Source organism: Sardina pilchardus, chromosome 5 (genome assembly GCF_963854185.1).
Source record: "Sardina pilchardus chromosome 5, fSarPil1.1, whole genome shotgun sequence".
In the NCBI taxonomy this organism is placed as follows: Eukaryota; Metazoa; Chordata; class Actinopteri; order Clupeiformes; family Clupeidae; genus Sardina; species Sardina pilchardus.
Window position 1 is genome coordinate 16034398 of NC_084998.1, and position 20000 is coordinate 16054397.

The 20000-nt window shown below is 43.5% G+C and overlaps 1 protein-coding gene across 3 annotated transcripts in view; it reads right to left on the reverse strand.

The window, feature by feature from the left end:
• Positions 1 to 2611: 2611 nt before the first annotated feature.
• gabra1 (gamma-aminobutyric acid type A receptor subunit alpha1) overlaps positions 2612 to 20000 on the reverse strand; it is a 23399-nt gene continuing 6010 nt past the window's right edge. For all 3 annotated transcript variants that reach the window (XM_062536637.1, XM_062536636.1, XM_062536638.1), the window contains exons 5-10: positions 18514 to 18734; positions 17152 to 17234; positions 16185 to 16328; positions 14332 to 14484; positions 8344 to 8546; positions 2612 to 6934 (exon numbers count right to left, since the gene is read on the reverse strand). In XM_062536637.1, the coding sequence (XP_062392621.1) occupies positions 6617 to 6934; positions 8344 to 8546; positions 14332 to 14484; positions 16185 to 16328; positions 17152 to 17234; positions 18514 to 18734 (1122 nt within the window). In that variant the 3' untranslated portion in view covers positions 2612 to 6616. The remainder of the gene's footprint in view (positions 6935 to 8343; positions 8547 to 14331; positions 14485 to 16184; positions 16329 to 17151; positions 17235 to 18513; positions 18735 to 20000) is intronic.

Genomic DNA, 20000 nt, shown 5'->3' on the forward strand with positions numbered 1-20000 from the left:
ACATCTCGGCGGAGCCGCGGTTCAGTTCCTGCCCGGCTGCATGCACTCCTGTTCTCTGTGGTCATAACAAGCCACAGAACCCACATCCGCTCCGTGGGATGTCTGACATCAAACTTGGCATTGGACAGAAGCTGGCCCCGAGGTGCCATACCTGACCAGGACCAGGATTTTTAATCACCTCTGGTCATTCTGCTCCTTATCATCTTCATTCGTTCCTGCCAAGTCCGAATCTTTACAGTGATTTATGACTGTAAGAGCACTGTACTTTGTCATATAAGAAACTACGGAGATAAAGAAATAACAGTTATATACTGTAGTATCAGACTGGCCTTTCAAATCACACTCATTGATTTTAATATTCATCAACTCACATCACCTACCTTTCTGTCTGAAAACACTTTACCGTAGAATCTTTTCTCTTTTTTTTTTGCAGATAATTATCAATGGAGATCTTTTTGAAAGAATAATATTAATCTTTTCCCCATCATGTTAATGTGGCTGGCCTCCAACAAAATATCCTGATTGAAAGTGCTCTCGCGGTAATGTTTGCTGTTAGGGTTCTATCCACCCTTAAGCTCTTTTTGTCAGACAATAACATCAATGCCCAATTAACTCAATTAAAAGTTAACAGCTGTGATCTTCACATATTATCCTTTAATTAGAGATATTTATAGAGGTTGTTTGGATTGGGCTTGATGAATCTGCCTTCACCTAACATCACTCACACGCTTCTGTTAGTGTTCCACTTGACCTGACAATTTTAAACAATGAATTAAGAGTCCTGGGTCCTAATTTCATAGATAGTCAACTGACAACGGGCAAGGTGCTTATTCATGTCCAGTTAAACTTTTTCTGTTTCTTTTCTACCAGGCTGGGTTGTGGCTTATGGCCAAATGCAGCAGGAAATGACCGAGCAAGATGGTTCTGTGCTTTGCAGCAACATGCCCATCATATACTCTAAGTAAATGGTTTTAATTATATCAAGTGCAACTACATTTTCAGTGATCTTTATTGACATTATCTTGTAGTGTAGCACTCAACCAATATAGCCTACTGGAAACCAGCACTTTGGTCATCTGTCATTGTTATTAAATGTCTTGGCAACTGGCAAATGGCAACTAATCATGGGGACACCTCTAATTATGACCGCCACGCAGCGAGGTGATGGTCATATAAGTTTAGTCAGATTTAAAAAAAATATATATATATAGTAAGCAATACTAAGATAATCTTTGTCAAATGTCATCATCATTGGGTGGCCAACCATAACATTCAATTGACATTGTAGCAAGACTACAATACAAATATAAAACCAATTGACTACAACTAAAATAATGATATGTTGAATCAATATCTTGTTAATGCTCCAGGGTGGCTGGGCTTTGTGAACATGGACAAGAGGGTAGAGTGTGGGAAGTAGGATATAGCTTACAGTACATCATTATGAACAGCCTGCATCTACTGTCAAGCAACATCTACTATCCTTCAGATGCCCTTCAAACTGACGTGTATATTAATTCATTATTATTACATTATTATAATTTCCACTGATATGATGTATTACATTAATATCTCATTAAGATTTTACATCAAATAGGCTTGTTTACATACAAATCAAACTGTCTTGATGCAACTGTCTTGTGTATTTTGTGAATGCATAAAATAGAACTGAACTGAGTGAGTATTTTGGTTCTGCAGCTCTAAGTGCTGCTTGCCAAATTCAGGCAATAATACATGAAAAACCTATGAGTTGTAGTCTACTTTAATAGCATGGCAATAGCACTGAAAAGAATCAACTGAGCGAGAGTGGAAGACAGTGGGAGGACAATCATATAGGCAGGGGATGGAGGCAGGTCCCAGACATGACAATCTGTCCTGTAAAGCGGCTTGTTGTGTTGCCTGCTAGTGTTGAATGAATGAAAGTTCATGGCTGATGATGGCTATGAATGCATCATTGAACATGTATCCCCAACCTTCATACCAGGTTCCCATGAGAACAGACTGTAGCTGATGGGCAAATACAACAGAAATATTCTCCTTAAAAGAGTCGCTTGTTTATTTTAACCAGAGGCTGACAAGACTGGGTGCCACTGGCAAGGAACTTCACAAGGACGGATCATCGAATCTGCACTACTGTAGGTGATGGGAAAGTATGAATGTACACCTTTATGATAGGGGACACAATGTGGCATTTCTTGATAATAGTCAGAAAACGACCCCTCAAAAAGCAAGTAATTAAAAAAAAAAAAAAAAAAAAATCTGCTATCGGTGTTTCTTAAAGTTGTGATAGTTTGATGGGCACCATTTTATGACCACAATGAAGTCTATGCTCCAGACTGCTTTTCAATAGGTACCTAGATAATAATGATCACACATAGCAAACCTTATGATGCTGGAATCTAATCACTTTTAAGTTGTGTTCAGAGAACTATTAAGATAAATACCTATTAAGGCAAATACCAACTGTAAAAGTGTAAAAAATGATGCATTTAACTTTTCCATCACCTTGATATATAATGCAAAGAGCAATACAGCAGAGGGCATAGATTAAGAATGATGCGTTTAAGGAAATGATTTTTGATTTCTGAATAAAAAAACCTGAGGAAAAGCCTTTGTTCTTTTATTTGTCTTTATTTTTTTCTTTTTATTTAAAGACTAATGCAGAGAATCAGATTCTACAGGGCCATATTGTAACAAATTCAAACAGGTACAGAAGGTGAACCCACTCTACCTGACCAAAACACCTGTCCCACTTTTCCCTTTTCCTCATCTCAACTATGGACTGTATCAAAGACTAATCTCCAAGTGTCAGCGGGACTGATGGGAGTATGTGCTTGTTGTGTCATATGTGTTCAGTTTCTCTGTCAATATGTTAGCAAATGCCCCTGGTCTGTGTGTGTGTGTGTGTGTGTGTGTGTGTGTGTGCCTTCGCAGTCATGTAAAAGCTGTGTGTATGTGTAACTGTGTACGCTGTACACGTGTGCAAACATGTTTGCGTGCTTTCAACAGATCGGCTATGAACACAGACATCCCAATGTCCTTCATGTGTTTTTTTCAATGCTATGTAAACACTTCTTTATTTACCAATTACCTTGTTTGATCTGCACACAATTTGTAATTAAAAATAAACAAACCAATCAATAAATCAACACAGAAATAAAGATATCAAGTTCAAACCAAAAATAAATGTGCTATCAAGCGTTTTCAGTTTAGAAACTGATGCTGTGACCAAAATGAATAGAGCATCTCCCCTTGTCTGGGCATTTCCTATTTTGGGTCTTTAAGAGGCGATGCTACAACAACAGGGCTTTGAGGAAACAGGGCAGTGTTCCAGCAAACAGCCAATCCTTTTCCAAATGAATTAGGCCTCTCATCCTCCCCTCTGACAAGGAAAGGATTGAGAAATCAAAGAATCTCTGTACCTAAAATAAGGTACAGTGCTGCCTTCTGGGAATATACATTTGGGCTACTTGTGTATAATACAAAAATGTCATCAACATATCATCACCAACACCATCATCATCATCATCATCATCATCATCATCATCATCATCACCATCATCTTTCTGTATTTGCTCTATGCTTAAATAAAATACTTTTATAGGAATTTCTATTCAGGGTTTTTTCCCATTTGTTTATTTTTATTGCCATGTCACCGGTTATGTGCAATCAACATGAGAGCCATTTCCTGACCAACAGTAGTCAAAACCAGACCAAATCATCCACACTGGAACAAAAAAGAGAAGAGAAGAGAAGAGAAGAGAAGAGAGAAGACAGTGGTCATATGTTTACTCAGCATGAGGGTGGAGAAAAGGGGCCAGGAAGTGTGGTCTGTCAAAAGAGTTAAGCTTTTTTTACAGTAGTGTGTTCTTCTGAAGGACTATGGTCAGGAGAAAAGCTAATTAATGTGTTTTGAAGCTATTCTTGCATAGCACAAAGCTGACTACATAAATGTAAAACATGTCTAAATGTGCAAAATGCATAACAATAGGTTGGTACAAACAATATTATATATAGAGTTCTTTTAATTTGTATCTTCATGAAATATTTATATATGTATTATGTATATTATATTTATATATATATACACATACACTTTTTTGTAGGCATGATAAGAAACATCCGTACAGTAGGTTTGGAATTGAAATATCTATATGTATATTTTATACAATGTTTCAAAATACTCTTGCTTCCAAGAAGATCCTTGTGAAGGATCTTCAAAACTGCATCTGCATATAGCTCCCTCACCCAGGGCAGGAGAGGACTCCAGGTGACTGCCCACTCTGCCTCCCCTAACTGGTCTCAGCTTTTAGGACCCCACCCTGGACCTGCATGTGCACACTAGACCTTATACACGCCCTCCACCCGAACCTGCAATGATATGCTATTTAAATATCACTCTCACCAAAAATACATATCCATGGCACACGTGGAAACGCAACAAAATGGCATTAAAATAAGGAATAAAACAAAACTAATCAAAAGGCTAAATTGGACTTTTTGCTTGAAAAATAGAGTTGGATATCTGAAAAAGAAGAAACAAGTGTGTTTGAACTAACAAACAAAAAATGAACAATGCATTAAAATCCCATACACAAAGATAAAATAAGTCATTGGATATTAACACTGAACAAAACACTGTCTTCTAAGCTACCATGGAATTCACCTTAGACAACTTGTTTAATGTTCAGATCTTCAAAAGCCCTTGCTAATCAAATATTGCTACATCAACTTAACTGGAGAATGGTACATATTGACTAAAACCTTCAACCATCATCTGTGCATCCTGTCCTCCTCTATCAGGTCTATGTAGGAACAAAAACATCTGACAGCATGTTAACGTTTGGTTTGATGAGTATAGATACTCTTTTTTTAGAGGGACTGACATCACACTACAAAAATAAACATCATCATAGCACACCAAGATGCATTGGTTTGCAGGGCACAGTGTTGGCCCAGGTGATTGGCGCGTCATAACTTTTCATAATCTTCCAAGTCTTGTATGGACAAGCAGCAACAAAGACATCATAATAAAAAGAGACCGCCTGTCCTCGAAACGGCATGAGAGACTGAAGGCAGTGTAGCTGGTACTTTTCTGAGTGGTGCTCGAAAGGTTCAGGAACTAAACAAGCGCAATTGAACCTGAAAAGTAAGTATAGGTTGGAAATTTCTTTTGCGCTATATAAGGTAGCCTTTCATTAGTTCAACCCTGAAAAATATAAAAGGCACTGCTCTTCACTCTCTATGCATTGACGCCAATGCAATGCTAGCTACTAGCAGCACACACAAAGAATAATGTTGCTGGAAGCCCCCAAGAAAAAAAATCCCAAAAATTAAAAAAGAAAGAAAAAATCGTTCTCGAATATCATTAGCATTTAGACAAAACAAAAATAACAAAGTCCAGAAGTGTGATTTAATTTCTAAATATAAAATGCATTCCAACATTGAGTTTACAGTTTTTTTACATTCTTTCCCATCACTATCCCCATTCTTTTAGTATCACTGCTAGTGTGCACATACACACACATATCACTTATGTATATGTATAGATATATATATATATATACCCTCTGATGCCTTATTTCTGTCTGTAGTGGAACACTTAGTATTTATTTTTGTTTTTAGAAAAACAGTCACTTAAAAGTGAATCAATCTTTTTTTTTCTTTTTTCTTTTTTTTTAATTTTTACACACAAGTTGCTTCTCCAGGTCTCACATATACAGTCTCCCTGCCACTTGTGTTTGTACATTTTGCAAAGCCTTAAACTTAACGCTGACATCTCTATCACTTCAAAGTATTTACAAGATAACTAAGTAAGTCACATGTTCGATGGTTAACACAAGAGTCGATCGAATGTTTCTAAACTTTTTAAATCCATGGCTGAAGTGACTTCACTGAGAGACATGGTTTATTGCTATTGCTGAGACCCTATCTTGTAAACAAGGAAATGCAACACAACAACCGAAAATGGAAGCATACTAACATGTGTCCTGGGGGAGGCAACGTTATGCAACTAGGACATCTCTCTGATGTTGATTGGTTGTTGGAAAGAAATCAAAAACCCAGTTCATGCAAACATATTACTGGTAGATTATGTCAACTCAATGCAAAACAACAACCAAACAATAGAAAGTAAGTCAATAAAAGTCAATAAAATCTTTGTGGTATCCTTAGCAATTGCATTTGTAGAATAGCATTCTCTTGTGTATGTGTGTATGCGTGTGTGTATGTGTGTGTGTGTGTGTGTGTGTGTCTCTCTCTGTGTGTGTGTATACATATATACCATGTACTGTAATCATAATAGCATATTTCAAAAGTCACAGAATAATGTAAAAGTTGACACATTGCTCGGCTGTTCATTATTTTCTTTTCTTCTTTTTTTTCAGATCGAGGACGTTATGCAATGTAACACTGAAGCAATATGGTGACCCGGAGTCCAACCATCACTTGTTTGTTTTCTGAAAAGATACTTTAGAAGAAAGCAAAGAGGAAGGAAAGCAAGAAAGAAAGAAAGCAAGAAAGAAAGAGAGAAAAGGAAGGAAAGCAAGAAAGGGGGGAAAAAGAGAGACAGAGAGAAAGAGTGAGAGAGAAAGAGAAAGAGAGAGGACTGGTAGGATTAGTGGGGTTGCATGCCCTGTAATTTGGGCTTCTTGTTCAAGTATGTTGCCCAGTAGACCAGGTTGAAGGTTCCGAAGAGCAAGGGGAAGGCTATTCTAGCGATCCTGTCGATCTTGCTGACGCTGTTGAAGGTCTTCTTGGCCTCTGGCGGCTTGGGCTTGGGCTCCTCCTTGGGCTCGGTGGGAGGCGGAGGGGCGCTCTTGGCGATGGTGGCCAAGCCCGGGTCCCTGGCAATGTTCGGGGCGAAGGCTGTGGCGGTGGCGGCGGCGTACGACGTGTTGTTCTTCTGCAGGAGGGACTCCTTCTTCTTCTTTTGCTGAGGGGCACATGGACAAGAGAGAGAGAGTGTCAGGTGATGGGGACACACACACACACACACACCTATCTCTACAATAAGAGCCAATCCCATCTCTAATTTCTACCCCTACCCCTTCCCCTACACCTTTCCCCTTGCCCTTGCTCATACCCTTCCGTTTGGAATATGCCTCTGAAAAATCTTCGTTTGGAGGGGTATATAGCCCTACCACTTTCTCCTACCCCTCTGCCTTAACGGAAATTGGGACATCCCTACCCCTACACGTGAACGCGCAAAGCAGAGGGGTAGGGGAAAGGGGTAGAGCGAAGGGGTGTAATGGGATTGGGCCTAAAAGCTATCTTTTAATGGTCATCTCCCCTGAAGCTCTCATTCAGTCTCACGGTGCATGTCCATTATCGTGGCCAAAGTCACCGCGCTGCACCTAGCCCATTGATTTCCTATGGAGAGCGGCAAGGCATAGTTAACGCTTCCACAGTGCACCTCAGGAAGGCGTTGCGGCCATTCAAGCAGAGTTGGCGAGTCAAGAAGTTGGGCGGCGCCAGACTTTATGCAAACACAAGCGAACGTGAGGCTTCTAGTCAATGAAAGTGAGTCAATTTTTCTCCTTTGCTCTAGTAGTCTTCCGGTCCAGAATCATAGCCTGCCAGAAATATTTGTTCTGCCTGATAATCGTCTTGGTTTAACGACCTTGTTAGCGACTTGAACCGAGACATAGAGGTGCTTTGGGAACACGGTAGCGATATTTCTGAGTAGTCAATTTCAGTAAAAGATGTTAAAATTCCTTTCACTGGTTAAAAGTATTATGTGTTAAGTCCACTTTAGTAAACTTACGTTTGCTGGCATTTCGACTAAATAAATTGTTACATCGTATACTTTAGCATACTACACGTCCATAAGCGTTGGCGAAGATAGGGCCTAGGCGTATGCAACCGCTCTCTTGCCACAATAATGGGCACGTAGCGTAAGACTTGGCTTAACCCATGTAACCATATTCAACCCATGCCAAAATATCTCCCAATAGCCCTTTCAAAAGGAGCCGAGATTATGGGTGCTTTCTAGATGCTGCATTGGATGAACACGCTCTGCTTGTTTATCCCTTCTCCAAAGCTTGGGGGCAACTGTTTAAAAACATGACCCCAAAATGACCACATAAAAAAAGACTGTGAGGGGAAGGAATAAACAAGGCCGATATACATTTCTATTCATAATACCATCAATATCAAGCCCATTTCCAGTGGATGTTTTTGAATTCACATATTCACGACATATCAAAGATCTGTTACAGATAAATCCTACAGATATTAGATAACATATTTACATAGTAGCTGCAGCTCCTTCTGACATGTAGCTTACAGTAATAGCCACACACACACACACACACACACACACACAATGGACTTAGTCCATACCTTCTCTGGCACCACGCTTTTTCCGTCCCAAGCATAGCCTCTCTTTGTGAAGTAGTTGACGGTGGCGAACTCGATGAGGGCCGAGAACACGAAGGCATAGCACACGGCGATGAACCAATCCATGGCCGTGGCGTAGGCCACCTTGGGGAGGGAGTTCCTAGCGCTGATACTGAGGGTGGTCATGGTCAGTACAGTGGTCACTCCTGCAGTGGGAAGAAGAAAAAGGACATGATCAATGATCTTTATACTCCAGCATAGAGAGAAAGAGAGAGGGAGAGAGAGAGAGAGAAAGAAAGCAAAATGGCTTTTAATATACATGTTACTGGGCCATGGACTGTCGTACGTTTTTACAACATCTCATTTGCAGTGTCATGGCTGTGTTGTGTTATGATTCCCGGTTGTGACTGTCATGAGAGCTCTCCTATCATGAGTGAGCTTGTTACTATATGACACAAGCTGTTATGGCATTGGACTTCACAAAATCTGCCATTACAATCAATGATACTCTGGAGTGTACGTACAGTATGACAGGCTATGACATCTAGCTTGACATGCTTATTTCAGTCCGCTTGGCAACGAAAGTGCCACACAGGAAATTCACACCACCCGCCACCCATTTCATCCATCCATATGTTTTAGCGATCTGTCTAAAATAATACAACTCTATAAAAGGCCATTCTGTTTGCAATAAAAAAGTCCTGTTGGTGACATATGAGACATTATGGGCTGAAATCGGCTCCAGCCTCTTTTGGTCGTTGGGTAAAATTGCATAAATGGACAAGGCATAAGCCCTGTAGTCGAGCTGGCAGGCTAAGCATTAAATTTTGATTAACTGGTGTAATGCTTGCCAATTTTCTGGGTCCCTCCCAGATCCCTCACTCCCTGCAATACATGAACAATGAGATTGGCTCCCTGTGTGGATGTGATTGGACTCTCCTGAATTTTCGATGACTGAATATAATTAACCTGGTTTAACCCCACCAAAAGCATGCGCTTTATTATTGGGCCATTGTGCTGTACGGTGATTACAAGATGTTGTATAAAGGGAGGTGCACAACAACATCGCAAGATTATGGCGTGTCAAGACTTTAAATTTCAATTCACCAGTATTTGTGTGAGAGTGTGTGGGTGTGGGTGTGTATGTGTGTGTGTGTGTGTGTGTGTGTGTATGTGTGTTTCAGGTTGGTTAATGTTTTCCTGCAGACTGAAGTGTAAATATGCCCGCAGCGAAACACGCCAGCAGAGGCAAAAACTATCTGTGACATCTGTGACACCCTGAAGCGGAGGCCGCACCACTGACTGTTCATAAATTAGTCATTAAATGGTGTGTGCGTGTGTGTGCGTGTGTGTGTGTGTGTGTGTGTGTGTGTGTGTGTGTGTGTGAGAGAGAGAGTGTGTGTGTGTGTGTGTGTGTGTGTGTATTTCTGTGCATATGTATGAGTGTGTGTAAGTGAGTGCATATGTGTATGTGCATGTGTGTGTGTGTGTGTGTGTGTGAGAGAGAGAGAGAGAGAGAAAGAGAGAGAGAGAGAGTGTGTGTAAGCCTGCTTGTGTATGTGTGTGTGTGTGTGTGTGTGTGTGTGTGTGTGTGTGTGTGTGTGTGTGTGTGTGTAAGCCTGCATGTGTGTGTGTGTGTGTGTGTGGGTGTATGTGTGAGGCTTCTGAGCATTCATGCCAAGGTTGACCTGGTGGTAAACCTCAAAAAACAGCAAGCGCACGTCATTAAACTATTCAACTTCACTCTAGGGGGCTTTCATAACCTCTCCTTCGCTTGAACTTCTCCTCACGGGGTCTCTTATGTACGTAAGCCTGCACAGCCAGACCCATGGCTTCATACAAACACACATGCATAAACACACAAACACAAAAGCTCACCGCTGAATTTCAAGAGAAAACAACATTCAACTGACCCACTTCCAAAACTGTTCAGCATCTTCATACCGCTTGTGTTTTGCTCGAAAAACACTGAAATCCCCCCCACTACTCCTAAATGTGCTTACTGAATGTAATATCCTTCAAGTCCTCCTATGGACGAATTTATAATTGTAATTATTTATGTTTATACAACTTGTGATAAGCTTGCCTATTTGCATTTGAGTGGCTCGCTATTGCCGCAATTTGTGATGTTGCTAGGCTGCCTAGCAGTCAGATACTCTGCTGCATACCCCCTGATCATCACCGTATTGTTGGGAGGCTCACAAGATGAATGACTAGACGTCAGATACTCTGAATAAGTGTTGATGATTCACTATAAAGCTTGCGACTCATGCATATTCAAAAAACTGATTCAGATGTGAACTTTACAGGGGGAAAAAAACCCTAACAAGTTACAAAATCATATTCAAATAAATCGATACAAAAACGCGAGCACTTTTCTTCACACTATGCTTCTCTATGGTTTAGCCTTTCCACTGGAAAGTATCTTGATCTTGCTCTTGTAAGGATCACAGCTTGTGTGAAACAGATGCTGTAAAGTCTGCAAAGTGAAGCAGACTTACACAACAACGCCGTCCGCAGACACATGCTTCTGTCTTCCTGCTGCGCAGCACTGTGAACCAGCCTAATTGCCTCCACACAACGAGCCCAAGAGCTCCCTGTTGTCCTGTGGCTGTACTGGGCATCTGCGTGCCTTATTATGTAAAAAAGCACGGCACACACACACACACACACACCCTCCCACCTCCCCCTTCTCTCAGCACCATCTCCCAGGTGAAATGTGTGCCTGTCATTTCACGCTGTGAACTACAGCGAACTGACGTCTATGGAAGAAGAAGAAGAAAAAGAGAGAGAGAGAGAGAGAGAGAAAAACTCCACCATTTTGTGAGGAGATCCAGCTGCAATCTCCTGCCCTGCAGTGATTCTTCAGTGCTTACAAAGAGACCACAGATAGAGGGGGGGGGGGGGGTATTTTTCTTTCTTCTCTGTGCAGTAAATTATGTACAAAATTGTACAATCATTTCAGTTGCTGTTAAAACGTAATGAGAATCATATTGCATGCAGCAGCCTACTTCTGCATTCTCCCTCAGAATAATGATACTCTCTCTTTTTTTTCGTAACGAGGCTGCACACTAAACATCGACTCCCATCATTTTCCCGCTAACTAAGTAAAACACCATTATTATTATTTTTTTTGAGCCAGTATTAAATGGCTGTCTGACAGAGTGGACTAATAGACTGCACTGAATTTGAATCTTTCTAATGAATACAGTCACCCGGCTGCAAGAAAAAAAAAAGAAAAAAAAGTTCTAAATGGATTAATCACGAGGTAACTCAATTCTCCGGGACCCCTTCCACTCAATTTAGTCTTGTGCGCACAACCACTGACACTTGATTTAGATGATCCATATCTTTTAACAAGGTTTGCCGTGACAAACACGACAGGGGGGCGAAGACGAATTAAGAGATTAGGAGACATGGGCGAGAGTAAGCAGATCGCCAAAATAAAGTTACCGAGTCGCGGTGATGAATCGTCCGGGGTGCTAACACGACAGCCATCATGCCGAGCGCGGCGGTGTACATCTCAGATACCAGAACCAAGCAGACTATCCATCAGCACCCCCCACCCATCCCCCACCCCCGTGGTGTTAAGCATAGCGGACGGTCAAGTCAAGGGCTCCGGCTCTGCTTTGGCTCTGAGCTACATGGGTTCTGCTGTGGTCAACAAGGTGACCTCTTCTCCATTTTCAATCCATCAAGAACAGCCTGATGGATGATCATCTACCAATCATCTTCAGAAGCACTGTTGTCTCCAGCCAGACTTTGGCCCAAGTCTGACCAAACAAACATCTATGCATGCGCGCCAACACACACACAAACACACACACACACACACACACACACACACAGAAAGAGACGTGCAAATAAATATAGAATCACATTCACCCTTGCTGTACACACACACATGCTGTCACACGCAATGCCCGTCAACAAACATGCACACACACAAACACACACAGATGCGTACGTAGACAAGTGAACACCAACACACACACACACACACACACACACACACACAGACACACACAGAGAGAAACACACCGAAGCACACGCATAATGCACGCAAACACCACCATGCCCCTAGTGACTGGCGAGGCTTACAGCAGAAAGCAGCAGCTGCCAGTTGTGCCATTGTGCTCTAATCAGCGGTTCCATCAAGCAGGCAGTAAACACACAGGCGCGCGCGGCAGGAGTGCCCACGAAACAGAGCTAATCTTCGGAGAGCCACTGACGGCCATGACAGCCTCTCCGAGAGGACAAACTACACTAGTCGCGCCGAAGCAACGCAGCACAATACAATACAAAAAATGAATTCAATTTGCTTGCTTCTCATGAGGGAAATGACATTTCGTACACTCGTACCTTCCCCTAAACACACAACCACACAGACACACAGACAGAGACACACACACACACACACACACACACACACACATACACCCTCGTGACAAATAAGCTAAAAGAATGAAACAGGTTCCTCAACAGTAATCAGGCTGCTTTAATTGGCACACTGAGAAACTGATAAGCGAGCTCTCCGCTGCGTTTTTAAATAGTCTACTTATCAGAAAGGAAAGCCAGGCTTCGCCTTTGGTGTGTTTTAGAATGCATGGGCCCGAATTAGAATTAAAAAAAAACACGGAGCCTCAACAAGAAAGTCAAATCCCTGCCTCTGAAAAACAAGCACACTGATGTCGAACAGCGTGGATAATCGGATAACGTTCAGGTAGCAAAGCCATGCCATTTGCATGTAAGTACAGAGAGAGAAATGTGTGCTCTGAGTGACACGTTTAATCACAAATGTCACGCACCAGACGACACAGCATATGAAAAACTAGTCAATTAACAAGCTTTCAGACATGGCAATCTCCAACCAGATTGTGTAGTCTGACTGTTTCGGGCCTACAATTTACTATGTAGGAGCTTCAATCATGCACTAAGTCTTGTTTACATCGACTAGTAAACAGATTGTCAACAACATGCATCTTGGGTAATGACACATGAGAGCTCTTTCTACCAACAGGTACAATGAGTGACAAGATGTTCACACACACACACACACACACACACACACACACACACACACACACACACACACACACACACACAAATGGTAATCAATAACCCACAACAAATCAACATTTTAGGGTTCTGAAGTGATGCCTCAGAGAACTCTGGGTAATGTAGTGTGACGTCTAAGGCAGAGAGGCTTCTTGATGCACTAAGACTCAGAATGCTGGGTAGTGGACAAAGGTGAGTTGGAGTTCTCTGAGAAGAGGGGAGGCAATGCAGGGTAAAGCAAGGACAGGCCTGCCTTGGCTAAGACAGAGAGCACACACACACACACACACACACACACACACACACACACGCGCACGTGCCTGTGTATGCACACACACACGTACGCTCGGGCACACACACAGACACACACACGCACACACAGCCGAGGAGGAAAATCTTTCCCTTTCTGGCCCGCCTGTTACATAACACTTCAGCATGAGCACGCACCCAGACAAACGCTCACACACACACATACACACAGACAGCACGCACGCACACACACACACACACACACACACACACACACACACACACACACACACACTGATACACTCAAGGCAAGCTTAAAACTTCAGAGAGTCGGGCAGACACGGTGGAGTTAAGCATTTATGAATTGACGCAGCATTCTTCTGCACCTCCCTAAAAAATGGATGGGGCCCCTCTAAATAAAACATGGCCGACATATTTGCATTGTAAATCGAAATGCGAATAACAAGCAATAAAAGGGGAAAAACTGTGAGTTCTGCCTCTCTCACGAAACCAGGTGCTTTACTGGGGGGGAAAGTAGCAGGACATGCATGATGCAATTGGCCTTCGGTGATAAACCGTCGCAACTGTGCAAATGTTAGACCAAGAGGGGGGTCAGACGGCGAGAAGCTTAAGTGGGTATTGATTGGCTAATACCGCAGAGCATCAGACGATGGGAGCGCTTACCAAACACAGTCCTGGCAGGCACGGACTCCCGGTTGAGCCAGAAGGACACCTGGGACAGGATGACTGTCATGATGCACGGCAAGTAGGTCTGAATGACAAAGTAGCCGATCTTCCTCTTCAAGTGGAAGTGTGTCGTCATGACAACGTACTCTCCTGAGGCAGGTCAACAGTATGTAAAGATGGGCGGAGACATAAAATAGAAGAGAGAGAGAGAAGGAAGACAGAGAGAGAGAGAGAGAGAGAGAGAGAGAGAGAGAGAGAGAGAGAGAGAGAGAAAGAGAAGGAAAAAAGATGTGTTAGTGATACTGCAATGACTGAAGGCAGAGGAAAACACTTTAGTTGTCAACCATTCTTGATGTAGAGGGGGTCCAGGAGGAAGGGAGGGGATGTGAGTGCAACAGAGAGGTTAGAGTTACATGCTCCCGCTCACACAGGGGGCTTTCATTGACCAATGTTTCCCTCCGCACACAAGCAAATCCGCGCAGAAGGAGCTACACCGACTGATTCATGTCCGCCTCTAGAGTGAATTGTTCCTCGGTGCACTATAATCTTCAGTGCTGTGTCTTGGGAGGATAACGTTATGAGGAGGACATCTGCTTTTGGGTGTTAGGCAGTCAATTGACCCAGGAGATGTTTCCCCCCGCATAAAAGATTGTATGTTGTTAGTGTAATAATAGGCCTCTTTTATCAAAACGCACTCAATATCAGTGGCAATGCTTCATTTGATCAATATGCTCAGAGTAAATATTATGTTTTATGTTTTTGTGCGTGTTCATAACTCATACCCAACACTCTGTGCCTGACACTGACACCCCTAAAAAATTCAATATCAGCATATTCAGTGCCACTACACAATTAATTACATTTGCTTTGATCGATACTTATTGAAAGAGTTAGTATATGCATTTGCAGATGAGTATTGACATTTCTAGCATCAGCCAATTAAGTCTTTCGGTTATTATGAACATTCTCTTCCTTGTTTACTGTGAATAAAACGCTGGCTGTATACTCTCACTTGTTCCCACATGTTCAAGGCCAGCGTGACTAACTACTCTATGAAGAGAGAGAATGAACAGAACAAAATTCACTAGCGTTTTCAGCTCTTGTGCAAACTAACCAGCTATCATAGCAGAATTATCCCAGCTTCATAACAAGGCAAAAAGTAAGCGACTGGAAATGAGCCAAGCAGCCTGGCGGCCATTGCATTCAACAGAGACCGGTCCAGGAAGCACTGCGCAACTCACGGCTGCCTGACATCCCAGCTCACCCCACCATTTCATCTCCTCAGTTAGCTAGGGACTATGCAGTCACCTGCCCCATGGGCTTCAGGGGGTTGCCCTTGGGATTTGTAGACAATGTGATTCAGAGTGAACTACAGGAATTAACCATCAATTTCATTTCCAATCAATATAGTATATTGGGATCTGTAGACAATGTGATTCAGACTGAACTATAGGAATACACTGCATTGCAATGAATTTCATTTCCACTCACTATAGTGCGCCTTGATCATGCTGAAAGCTGTCATCCGCCCACAAGATAAATGAATGATTGTGGTTCATCCACGGATAGTGCATCTTGCTGCATCTTGCTGCTTCTTCACATTACTGCTAGTACTAATGCTACTATCTCCATGGCAGCCATCATTTGTAATAACACTTCCATGTACTAGAAGAGCACATCCAATTGCAACAAATATTTCTGATTTGGTGAAACCACTTTAATTCGCCTGGTTGGACAGGTTTCTGCCAAAAAAGCACCAGTAAAAACAAACACACAAACAAAAAGTAAACTTTTAAACATGGTGGCAGAGGTGTAATGAAGATGTGGAGGTAAAGGGCAACTGCACTGACCAGTGCTGGTCTGGACCACTCCGGAGTCCACCGTCTGCCCCATCAAGTCGTATTGATTGAGTCGGGATCCGTCCTCGGCCACCACCACAGACTGCATCGCTCCTCTCGTCCACACATACACCACCTCTGAGCGGGTGTAGGCGTCTGCCGAGGGAATAACCCAACAACACGGAGGTAAATGCAGGCACTTCACACAGAGTTAGTCACTGGCTGAAGAGGCACATAGAGAGGAGGAGAACAAAAAAAAAAGAAGGGAAAAAAAGGGGGGGAAAAAAGAGACGTGGCTGGTTTTCGCTGAGATCTAACGCGTCGGAGGAGGAGTGGCGCACAGCAGCAGCTGTAGCACTGCAGAGAGGAGCGGAGAGGAGCGCAGAGGAGAGGAGAGGAGAGGAGGGGAGAGGAGAGGAGGGGAGAGGAGAGAGGAGAGGAGGGGAGAGCCTTGATGCAAAGATGGGCCTTTTTCTCCCCCCGCTGAAATATTTAGAGCCAGTGTCAGGAGCATGAAGTTGTGGGGCTGGTCTTTTATTCATGGAGTAGTTTTTTTTATTATTTTTTTTTTGGTGAGAGCGTGCATGGCGCCGCTCATCTCTTTTCAAGGATGATTTGGGGTCGAAAGAGCTGCTGGCGCTCAGAGGCCGGTGAGATAAGAGGCCGGAGATAAAAAAAAAGAGAGAGAGGGGAGGATGCCACCCGTGGCAAACGGCAAGACGGCTGGACGCCGGCGCACCTTCGGAGCCGACACCGGCCCAGACACGGCATCAGCCTCTCTCTCTTCGCCTGGAGACATTTTCTTGTGTTGTTGTGCTGAGATTTTAAGCTAAGCCCCTGCCACGGCTTAAAAAACATTTTTTTTTTTTTTTTACAAACATGTTTGTTTTTGTCTGTGCGCGGTTTTTTGTTGTTTCTAACCGAGCCCCTTGTGAATGCAGGTGTGGTGGAGGAGGAATCAAGGGGGGGAGATACTCACAGCTGCCAAACTTGAGTGGGCAAGCATGGGCGTCCATGGGAAAGTCCTCAAGGTGCATGGGACACTCTGCCCTGACCGTCAGCCTGGAGGGACAGAGAGAACGAGAGAGAGAGAGAGAGAGAGAGAGAGAGAGAGAGAGAGCAGAAGGGAATGTGGAAACAATAGAAAGGAGAGGGAGGGTAAAAAAGAACAAAAGAAAGAAAGAGAGAAAGAAAGAAAGAAAGAAAGAAAGAAAGAAAGAAAGAAAGAAAGTGTGCAAGAAAGTGAAATTCTGAACACAGAAGTAAATGCAATATTCATAGGATATAGAGGGGGGGGGGGCTCCTTTAATTTGGAGTGTCTTTCCAGAGAAAGGACAAGAACATGGCACTCACGCTGTGAAACTCTGATTCTCTCTCCTAAAGGCCGCCTCACTGACAAAGAGGTGGTGAAAAAAAATGAAATGTCAACACCACCAGGACCTGTCCTCAATTCATCACTTACCTGACACAGCGATGGCCTCCCGGCCTCCCCCTCAGTCTGCTAATAAATGTGCTAAAGGATGCTTTACGGTGATTTGGCGTGACCTGCACATTAGGGCGCGCGGAGGCGTAGCGCAAGTTAGCGTCAGTGACTTTTATTTATGGCGTCGCAACTCAAACGCAGACTGACAGCGGCAGAGTGCTAGCTAGCATGCTAGCTGCTTCGATCTCCACACAGGAGGAGGAGAGGCCAGCTCTGGCACAGACCTGGCCCAGATCAGGTCAGAGACACACACAGGAGAGAGAGAGAGAGAGAGAGAGAGAGACCGATCACCATCCTCTTCTCATCCTCCAAGCCTGCTCTCCCTCTCTTTTTCTTCTCCTTTTTTACATCAGACAGAGAAATCTCTGGTCTTTGATCTTTGATCTCATCCGCTAACCGATGTCCATGGAGCACACACACAGGCTCACTCACATGCAGGCTATCTAGCTAGCTAGCGGCATCTCCAGAAAGGCCCAGCAGGAGTGTGAGGTCCAGGCAGCCCCACACCACCCCCAGAGCCACTGTGTGGATACTCAGTCGGCCCGTGCACCACCTTCATGCTCCCGCCCCTCTTTATGGAGTCCTTCTCCCAGAAACGGCACTATAAATAGACTTAATACCGTCATAAAAATGACAGGGAGATGCGGCAATCATGACCTGGGACACCGTGGTTACCTATGCCATCATGCGTCTGACACATTTATGGAGACAGAAGGAGGTTAAGTGGGAATGTTGACATGATTTTCAGAGAGAAAAAAAAAGAAAACGAATGCTAGCAATACAATGAAATCAAACATAATCTAATAAGAAGTGGGTTATAGACAGATTAAAAGGGCCAATAACTGTCACCCATCCTACCTCATCGTGTAAAGCAGAGTGCCCTCCTCTGTAATTCGAAGGAGCTTGTTGGGCATGGTCATGTTGTGTGCGACAGACTTCTTTCCGTTGTGAAAGAACGTGTCCGGCGTCCAGATTTTACTGGCCATCAGGTTGTTGAGACGGAGCACGGCCATGGGCCCCTTGAACTTTAGCCTCTCGTCCTTCCAGCTTTGTCGGAAGAACACGTCGATGGTGTACTCCTGAAAAGACGAAAAACAATGGTGCGTTTAAAAAAAAGAAAAACGAGCACTTTTGAGAGGATGTCCTTGCGCATTACCAAGCGGAGGAACTCGTGTCCGCCGTGGCTTCCCATAGTGCTGAGTGCTGCTTTCTCTCATTTGTTCCCCCACGTGTCACTTTGGCATTCATACCCTGGCTATGGCCTATTTTTCCTGCTGGTGACTGTCCTTTGCAATTTAATTATTTCCTGTCAAGGTGAGCGGATTTGATTGGTGGAAGTGAAGAGCTGCTCTTCCTATCTCTCCCCCTCTCACACACACACACACACCAGCGCGCACACACACACACACAGACACACACACGTACACACACATTTGCATATCCTTTGCTAACTCTCACGCTCCTGCACTCGTGAGAGGGATAGGTAGATGGCAACTTACAAGAACACAACAACACTGACAAAAAACATACGCGCATAACAGAGGGGAGAGGCCTTCCTTCCATCCTTCCTAACCCTCAACGGCCAGCGATCATGCACTACGGCTACAAGCAGCCTTTCATCATCACCACGCCTGACAGAGCGAGCTACAGTTATCATTTTAAGCCTCTCGGTCCCGTACACCCACTTAAACTGGCAGAGACGGCGATGAGACTGTGGCACGGAGGAGCCGAGTGGGACAGAGAGGCTCAGATCTCCTCTGCATGTCCATAGGACGAGTGGGCTGACCTGGCACTGCACAGTGAGGAGATGCAGGCCCATATGCTGAGGGAATATATCATTATCTCAAATTATGCCAAATGCTCGGGCATCCAAGAATAAAGGAATAGCTCTGCAGTGGATTGGTCAGCAGAGGACAGCCAACACTTACTTTTTCTCCTCCAGATGTCACAGTAATCTCTCTGTCTCTTTCTCTCTGTTTATGTGTGTGTGTGTGTGTGTGTGTGTGTGTGTGTGTGTGTGTGTGTGTGTGTGTGTGTGTGTGTGTGTGTGTGTGTGTGTGTGGATTGCATGCATGTGTGTTTGTGTTTGTCTGTGTGTGTGGCTTATGTATCTTGTGTCTACATAGTTTACCAAGATTCTATCTGCAGTTAACATTTTGAGATAGCCTGAGATAATATGAAAACACTTACACTGACATTTCACATCAACTCTCATTCACTCTTCTGTGTACATGCAACATAGAGGTCTTCTATATCACAATTAATTTCATAGACAGTAACTCTGAAGATTCAGATTCGCTAGACCCTAACGACCTTAAGAAAAAAAATTTTCCCCTGTGACATTT